Genomic DNA, 9627 nt, shown 5'->3' with positions numbered 1-9627 from the left:
TGTTTGTATTTCGTTTTTGGCAGGAAAAAGAACTAACGATCAGAATTAGACTTCTGAGCAGATCTTAATATTTCAAGGGCCAAAACTTAAATTTGCGTTAATAAATTGCACTCATTAATTAATACAGCAGACAATATTTTAAGAAACAAAATCAGCTACATGACAGCAAATGTTTTATTAAGTTTTTCTTCTGTTAAATTCGAATATTTTCGTATTCCCATAGTATAGTCACGAGAGCGATCAAAAGTTTAGTTCTCTTAATTTAACTTTTAGTTTTTCCGAGATCCCAACTTGCTCCGGACAGCAAATACATATTCTAAAGTGGTAGTTTATCAATTGTGATTCTTGGTTTAATAAATTCAATTTAGTAAGTTTTTATCCACCACTATTTCTAAATAATTCGTAGACTTATATTATTCATCAATTTATAGTTCTAAAGTTCTCCACTGATGTAGCCTCATCTTACTAATATCGTCTCATCCTCATTCCAACCACAAGGAATAACCTCATCGACATCATCACAAGATGAAGGGGTAAAGGGCCGTTCCGGCCTCAGGCACCCCAAACCACCTCCTAGATTAGATTAGATTAGTTCTAAAGTCAAACTACACCTTTTAAAAAGCAAGCAATTATAGTCAAATATTTGCCAAATTTACCTTGTAGTTATTATAATTGTTACCGTTTTTATAATTATTTTGGAGTGTCCGGAGCAGTTGGTATCTCTGGTTTTTGCATGTGTTCCAATATCTCGATGGATTTTCAAGCTCAGCGAAACATTTTATGCACAGTTATAAAATTTGTTTACCCAAAGATTATACTATGCAAAAAGAAGCTCTAAATAATTATTTATAATTTATTATTTCTGTGAATACGTTTCAAACAATTTTGAATTTTAAGGTTTATAGTTCAAACAATTTGAACTATTAAATCATTTTAAGAAATGTAATTTTAAACAAATAAGAAAAATACTGCTTCCTTTTACTTGACAAATGTTGAGATAGAAATGAGATAAATTTTAAAAACTACCGTTTCAGAAAATAAAATATATTTAACAAATATTTTATTTTAGTCACCACATCGTAAATCTTCATTTTCGAAATTCCATCTAATAACGGTATCTAAAGGCAAAAACATTTTTCTGGCGGATACTGATAATAAAAAAAAAAGGAAAATGTTCATGAATATAGTCTATTTCATTAAAATGGTATGGTTTATTAATTTTTCCTTTTTAATTTTCTTTTTAAAAATTGTGATACAAGTTGATTATAGAAAGGATATTTTTTTTTGTTAGTTCAGAAGATTGGTTGATAAGTATTCTCTTAGTTCTGAAAATTTCTTCTGTTCTCGTACTGCTCTTGAACAGACTTCTCAACAATTAAAGAGTATTTCAATTATAAACACTAATATAAATAATTAGGTCTGTCTGAAAGTTCTGTTCGCGAAAAATCACGTATGATAGCGTGAATAAATGCCCCTTTTGCATATCTGAAAAGATATGCAAAAGGGGCATTTATTCACGCTATAATGAATTACATTTTTTTATTGTTTTCTAATGCATTAGGTTTTTGACCGGAAATGTGGATATTTTTTCGTCGATGGATTTCATTTATCAGGCTCCGCCCAGGTGGCAGCCTGACCCTTCAGTGCAGTAGGCGGGATCAGACGGTTATATCAAGATTTCCAAGCGGTCTCCCAAGAACTATGTTGTTCAGGGTTCAAGAGTTTTCCCTGTTTGCACTAAGTGTAACGACCAACAAGCTACTCCTGAACATATACTTCAATGCCTAAATATCTCTAAAGTGGACCTCTTTTCAGATCCACTTTTTGTTACAGACTTACTCAGAGTCTCTGGAGACATGGACTTGGTTTAGCTCCGCTAACCGTGTGGGCCAGCAACAACAACATTTATCAGGCTGAAGTCGTGCTCCTTACAAAAGATATCCAGCGACGTCACAAGCAACTAAAATGTAAAAAGTTTTAGAAATTTTATTTATTTATTATTTGTTTAATAACACTATGGAATACACTTCAAATTGTTCTTGTTGAAAATTTAAGGAAAATCATTCTCGGAATCCACTTTCAATAGTAAACTATAAAGAAAAACTACTCCGCTTTCTGCAAAATTCTAATAAATTGGTAGCGGATTGAAGAGTAAACCATGAAGAATTAGGAAAATTACGCCCACTCTTTAAAAGTGTCACCACGAGACAACAGTAATAGTAAAGCATTTCTTATGATTTTTAAGAAATTGATATCTTTATTATTATTTAATATGTATTTGAATAAATTAATTTATTAAAAATTATAAAATATATTAAATAAATAATAGATAATTGATTACGTATAATTATGATTACAGGTTCAATAATTGGATAAAGTAAATCTTAACACTCAAAGTCCATGCAACCTTTCCACAATATTCAAAATCTTTTGGGAACCGCTGCTTTAACGTATAAATGTTCATTTTTTAGAACTTAAATCTTAAATTGTTTTACTTAATGACAAATCGATAATTCAAACATATATATAAAATATACATTAATTACATAGTTAAGCATTAAAATGTTAAAGAAGCTTAATTTTCAGAAAATACTTAATATCTCGTATCTTGTACACAACCACTTGTTAAAATATTTCCCGACGACCATACTTGTTGGCAGCTATGTGTTCACACATTTCATATTTATAACAAATTAAAATAAAGATATATGTTATTAAGTTTTATTTAACATGACTCTGAAATTTTATTCAGAAAATTCACTATTGTATACACCTTAAGAAATCAGACTAATTCCCGTATGAATTACAATTTGTTGTATAAATGATATATTAACCCCTTGAGAGTTAGTTTCAGCTTCTTGCGAATTTTCAGTTGCAGGTTTTTCTGTATCATAGAAGAAACTAAAGGGAAAAAAAAAGAAAAAAACATCGCAGAAAGGGACCAACTCGAATGGTATAACTCGTAGACCCCCGGCAAACATCTAGAAGTTTTTTATTTTTCCAGTTTAAAATCAATTTGGTGCCTCTGCGATTGTATTTCGCGTGGAGATCACAATACGGAAATATCCGCAATAAAAATGCAAAAGAATGACTTTGACCAAACTTCTTTCGCTGTTATTAATAATAGCCCGGTAATGTGATAAATTTACTTAAAATATTAATTTTAAATGGCTTATTTGGTTATTATTAGTATTGACAGGTTAGTATTAATAATAACCGATTATTCACACTGTAACATATACATGCTAGAACTGATACATACAAGATCCTAGGTTTCAGACGTAAGCCCTGCCACTTCCAGAAATTGCAGCGTTGGGGACTTCTGGGGGGTTGCGATTTTCTGGAGAACTTGTACAATTTATAGAAGAAATTTATTTTAGACAGCATCTGCTTAATAAAATTAACTATTTCGTTTGTTTTGTTGTTGAAAAACCAATACATATTTTACTCTGCATATATTAAATGTTATAAGCAATTATTAACTTATTGAGAAAAGAATTATTAACCAATTATGGTAAAGACCGGAGTTTTTTTTTTTTTTTTTTTTTTTTTTTTAAATAACACTTGAATGTCCAATGATATTTTTTTCTTTCTGTATACCTTAGATTTCGAAATTCAAAATTTTTTTTTGGATTTTTTACAAAATATTTTGATACTTTTTTTCATTTATTATGAACATTATAATATTAGAATAGTTTGAATTTTTAAGAGAAATTGATGAAAAGTTATTCTCTTCTTCAAAGTTAGAAGCAAATAATTATTCGCTTTAGTAAGGTATAGTAAGTTTTTCAAAATAAATAAAGATATAAATGGATAATAATTAAAAAATGTTAAAGATATAATAAATTAAGATTTAAATTGAAATGATCATACCATTGAAAAAAATGTTAAAGCCGTCATTAATTAAATTAAAACTAAAATGCATACCCAAAAACCTGGTGCAACATTACTAAAGTACAAAACAAAAAAACTCATCACATTCCAAATTAAATGCTCACTAAAACGAGCAGCCTAGCATATTTCATTAGAAACAATGTCATGTATACTGATTTTAAATTAAAAACTTGAATTGAAACACGAATGAATTTATATACAAAATTTCATAAAAAAGCACAAAAATGCACAACAAACTAATTAAAAAATCTTTATTGTTGAAATGCTGAAAGAGGATTTAAAAAATAGACCCCTTGATCGCTTTCTCTTAGATGACGAAATTCTCTCAAATAAACTTTTCAAAATCACGTTCAGTGGCTCTGTAGTCGAATTCAATCATCGTACTCTAATTTAATTGCGCTGCATTCGCAGCACATTTCAACCAATTATATTCCAGCATCTATTTTATGATTTTACGAGTCAATTCTTATCTATTATTTTCCTTTTGCTTGCAGCGAAAATTCAGGATTACACGAGTAAAACAACTTCAAAATAAAGTAACACATGATGGAAGGGTTTAAAATTTATGACAAGAGATTATAAAAGGTCGTACTTCCTAATATTCTACCTGATTAAAACTTTCACTCGAAATTCGTTGTTCCGGAAAGGGTTAATGAACTTTTGCAATGAAGTTTTATAAGAGGGGCGTTTAAAAATTCTAAGAGATCGGTGACCTGAAAAAGATTGAGAATCTATTTGCTAAAGGAATTTTATCTAAATTGAAGTATCTACGAACTTAGGAAAACTTCAAATTATTTTGATAATTGCTTCAGTAGTTTGCTTCTGTTCCGTGCCTAAACGTAAGCGCTATTTTAGTAATGCGTTAATGTGGCGAGTATTGCAAAAGGTCAGTGTTTAATTATAAAATGGAACGAGAGGTCGCTTTGTGAGAATAGAAAATATTGAATAAATATGAGAATTTAAAATAAAAGATAATACAGTTCACTAATTTGCGTGAGCCTCAATAATTATTAAGAGAGAGAACATTTGGTTTCGTGACCTTGAGAAGATATTAAGAAGACTATGGATTATATATTTAATTATATTTAGAGAAAAGCTACTGTCAGTTTCGTTTGTTGCTACTATGTGTCATATGGAATGCAACCAGTGAACACTTTGCTTTCTAAATCCACGTCGAAAGCATGGTTCCGCCGACGAAGAGATTAGTGCTTTCAACAGTTGTGTGTATATTTGACCCCTCGGACTTTCAGATACAGCTGTATAGAAAGCTAAAATATTTCTGCAGAAACTGTAGTGTATAAAACAAGACTGTAATGATCGGTTTGCTGAAGAGGCGCAGCAGTGGCAAAGTTTCATTGAATCTTTACCAGCAATAAACAATGTGAGTGCTCAGCGATGTATTCTTATAGAAATCAATGCTCATAGAATTTCATGGTCTTTCTGACGCTTCTGAATCTACTTATAAATACTTCATTTATACACACAGTTATAAATTTCGTTTATCCAAAGATTATTCCATGCCAAAAGTAGCTTCAACTAATTATTTATAATTTATTATTATTTTTGTGAAAACCTTTCAAAAAATTTTGCATTTCAAGAATTGTTAAATAATTTCATGAAATATTATTTCAAATGAATAAAAAAACATACTGCTTCCTTTTACGTGACAAATGTTTAAATAGAAATGAGATAGTTTAAATTTTAGAAACTACCGTTACAGAATATAATATATATTTAATATGCATTTTAATTTTTCGAAAATTTTTCTCTGTAACCATACCCAAAAGCATCTGGTTAAAGTAACTGACAGCAATACATTTGATTTGGCTGGTGGATACTGAAAATAAAAAAGAACACATTTCTGGGCATTCTATATTTGTTTTTCTTTTAAAAATTGTGATAGTAATTAATAAAAATACTTTTTTTTATTACAGAAGAATGTTTGATAAGTATTCTTCTTTTAGATCTGAAAATTTCTTCTGTTCTCGTATCACTCTTGAACAATTAAAATGTGGTTGAATTATAAACACAAATGTAGATAATTAGGTCTATCTGAAAGTTCTGTTCGCGAAAAAACGCGTATCTTTTTCAGATATCCAAAAGGTGCATTTATTCACGCTATGATGAATTACAATTGTTTTTTATTCCTCTTAAAGCAGAGGTGTCAAACTCAATTTTGCAGAGGGCCATATATTAAATTTAGAATGTGTAGGCGGGCCGGATACAAATAAAAGAAAATACTGAATTATTTTAACATCTTATTTACTTAATTATATAGTATGGAATATATGGTTGTTAAAAATCATATCAAAGTTATAAAAGACTAATTATTTTCAGCTCGAGGATCCAGATACCTGACTTCTCTTGTTTTTGACAAGCTCATGGATGTCCGGTTTCATATTTGTTGTAATTATTTTAAGAATTGATTGGAAATGTTCATTCGTAAGTCTTGTGCGATGTTTGTGCTTATTTATATTCATGACGGAAAACATCTGCTCACATAAATAGGTGCTACGAAATATGCGCAGAATGCGTGCTACATGCTTTTTTAATTCCGGGTAGTAATCCAAACACTTGAAATATTGTGTACAAAATGTAAGAGTGTTAAACCTCTTTAAATTTTTCTTTAAAAATACTGTCCGATTGAAGATTTGTCAACTCCATTCGCAAAGGAACTGGTGCCTGTGAAGCTTCAAAATTTATTGGATTGTTGAAAATTGGGAATTCCATTTCATTCATTTTGCGGAAGTCTTTAAAACGATTGTTGAATTCCGTGATCAGAATTTGCAGAAGTTGAGCATATTGATCCAATTTCTTTTTTGGTTCACTGTGCCAAATGATTTTAAATGAGGGAAATGATCCAAAGTTAGATTTTTTACTTGATTTTCCCACAGCCTCAACTTTCTTTCAAAGGCTTGAATACATTTGAGTGATAATTAGATTTTTACCCTGTAACTTTACGTTCAGATCAGTCAAGTGTTTATTGATATCTATCAGAAAGGCACAATCAATCCACCAGTCATTGTCATAATCAATTGGGTTGCCTTTTTCTGACATGAAAGCTTGAATAGGGTCACGCAATGCAAAAAATCTTTCTAAAACTACTCCTCGACTGAGCCAACGAACTTCGGTGAAATAAGGGACATCAGAAAAATTTTCGTCCAAATCTTGTAAACACTGCCTGAACTGTCGGTGATTTAGTCCTCTGTTCCTTATAAAATTTACTATTTCAATTATAAGTTGCATGGCATGGTCCATTTTTAAATGTTTGGATGCCAATGATTCCTGATGAATTATGCAGTGAAATCCCACAAAATTCCCTGATGTTTTCTGTTTCAATTTAGTTACAACGCCCGAATGCTTGCCAGCCATGGCAGGAGCGCCATCCGTAGTTGTGCTGCTAAGTATATATTCCAGTCGAGTTCATACTCGACTGGATGTGTGTACTGGAATATACTTAGCAGCACAAGAGAATCATTCAATCAAATGCTCAATTGCAGAATAAATATCATTTGCTGTTGTAGTACCTGTCAATGGAACGCACTTTAATAGTTATTCAGTTATTTATCAACTGTTTGATTGCAAATCGAACACAGTGGTTTACCTTTCCATTCTATGAAAAAATATGAAATTTCCCATTTAGACTGTAAAACTCTGCAATCACTATCAATTTGACGTTTTTGTGTCATTACGCCAAAATCGCAACAATTATGGAACTCACACAACAATTATGGATATCGCACGCGCACGACACAAACAAATGCACTATATCTACACAATCACTACTTCGCAGTCCAACTAAAATCCTTCTCCAACCGTATGGCTTCGATAACTCGACTCAACTGACTCACGTCGCGACGACGCACTCCTTTCATATCGATAAGGAAGGTTCTAGTCTAGACTCGAAGCACTTGGAAGATTCCGCTTGTTGCTAAGAAATGGCGTTTCTGTCTATCTCTCTCGTTTTTCTGGGCGCGCGCTGCCCTTGAAATTACTTATAAATGTAGTGTGCGTATTTTAAAACATTACGTAGAGGAATCGAGAGAAGTCTAAAAGCTCTAAAAAACATGATTCTTCTTTCTGTGACACATTGCGATGGCGGGCCGTATTGATACAGCCCGGGGGCCGGATGTGGCCTGCGGGCCGTACCTTTGACATGACTGTCTTAAAGGGTTTTAACCGAAAATTGGGATATTTTTTCGTCGCCGATTTCAAATTCGCAATCGGTTTCACTCTACAAGATGCAGTTTTTATGCAATTTAATAATATATTTAGAATTTTTTGAAATATAATTAGTGTGCCTATTATCAGTTTCCACTTTTCTGCTACGTAGAAAGTGGTAGGAAGAAGGAGATAATTCATTTTCACTTACGATGTGATAAGTTATGTTGGTTTGCAATGGAAAAAATAATCGATAATACTTTTCTCAATAATAAACAAATATTGTTAATTCATAGGTACCACTTTTGAGGCTGAAGTCATGTTCCCTACAAAAGATATGCGGTGATGTCACAGGCAACTAAAATGTAAAAAGTGGTTGGTAGAAATTTTATTTATTTATTCTTTGTTTAATAACATTATGAGATACATTTCAAATTGTTCTTTTTGAAAATTTAAGGAAAATTATTGTCTAAATATATTCTTTCAATAGTAAACTACAAATAAAAACTACTCCACTTTCTGCAAAATTCTAATTAATTGGTTGCTATTTGAAGAGTAAACCATGTTGAATTATAAAAAATTACGCCCCCTCTTTTAAAGCGTCGCCACAAGACAACAGTAATTGCCATGAGACAACAGCAAAATTGAGGTAGTTCAAATTTTAGAAACTACCGCTTCATAAAATAAAATATATTTAATACGAGTTTTAATTTCAAAATTTCTTAATTTTAAACTTTTTCTTAGTCATATAATAAAAGTATCTGACAGCAATACATTTGGCTGGTGGATACTGAAAATAAAAAAAACGTAAATATTTGTGTTTCATAGAAATGTTCATAAAGTTAATAATTTTTCATTTTCTTTTTAAAAATTGTGGTAGTAATTAATAATAGAATGGACTTTTTTTATATTTCAGAGAGAGAGTTTGGTTCTTGACCAGGAGAAGATATTAAGAAGGCTATGGATTATAGATTTAATTATTTTTAGAGAAAGTTACTTTCAGTTTCGTTTGGTGCTACTGTATGCCTGAAAGCAAAAGGAAACCCAGTAATCTTTTGTGAAGTAGGTGCAGGAGATTTTTCAGGTCATTTACTCACATTAAATAACCTGCATTATTGCAATCTTTATGAGTTAAAAGCTTTTTACATTGAGAGTTTTGCTCAAAAAATATTTAAAAACGCGAGATTAGTTGATTTGCAGGTTGCTGCTACATAGTTAAGAGAGGTAATACGAGATAAAATGTGAAATACGGAGTTGACATATATTATAAGAAAAAAACTGAGAAATTTATAAAAGAACCTGAGTCTTTGTCTAATCTTATAGAGGGAATAATAGTAAACCAGAAAACAGGATTAGAGACAATCGAGAAAAATAAACAATTGGAACAAAATAAGTTAGAGAGAGCGAAAGCAGGGCTAGAATTGTCTCGCTTGAAAATAGATGTAAAAACTATCAACGATTCCGAAAATAAAATTCAGAAATATGATTCCTTTAATTCGTTAATAAAAAAAGTAGAGACATTAAAGATTCAAGTTCCAAATCTTTTTCTTTTTTTTTGCTTCTTTAAAAAGA

At 30.9% G+C, this 9627-nt stretch overlaps 1 protein-coding gene across 1 annotated transcript; it reads right to left on the bottom strand.

Annotated features, from left to right (window-relative positions):
* Nucleotides 1–457: 457 nt before the first annotated feature.
* LOC147810748 (general transcription factor II-I repeat domain-containing protein 2-like) lies at nt 458–7266 on the bottom strand. The gene is made up of 2 exons (XM_087162062.1): nt 6843–7266; nt 458–573 (listed from the first exon to the last, which is right to left on the bottom strand). The coding sequence occupies exons 1-2, from the start codon at nt 7264–7266 to the stop codon at nt 458–460; spliced, it is 540 nt and encodes a 179-aa protein (XP_087018188.1).
* Between the last annotated feature and the right edge of the window lie 2361 nt (nt 7267–9627).

This window comes from Parasteatoda tepidariorum, chromosome 4, assembly GCF_982258835.1.
Source record: "Parasteatoda tepidariorum strain Cologne lab strain chromosome 4, Ptep-v5.0, whole genome shotgun sequence".
NCBI lineage: Eukaryota > Metazoa > Arthropoda > Arachnida > Araneae > Theridiidae > Parasteatoda > Parasteatoda tepidariorum.
This window is presented reverse-complemented; position numbering and strand designations above follow the sequence as displayed.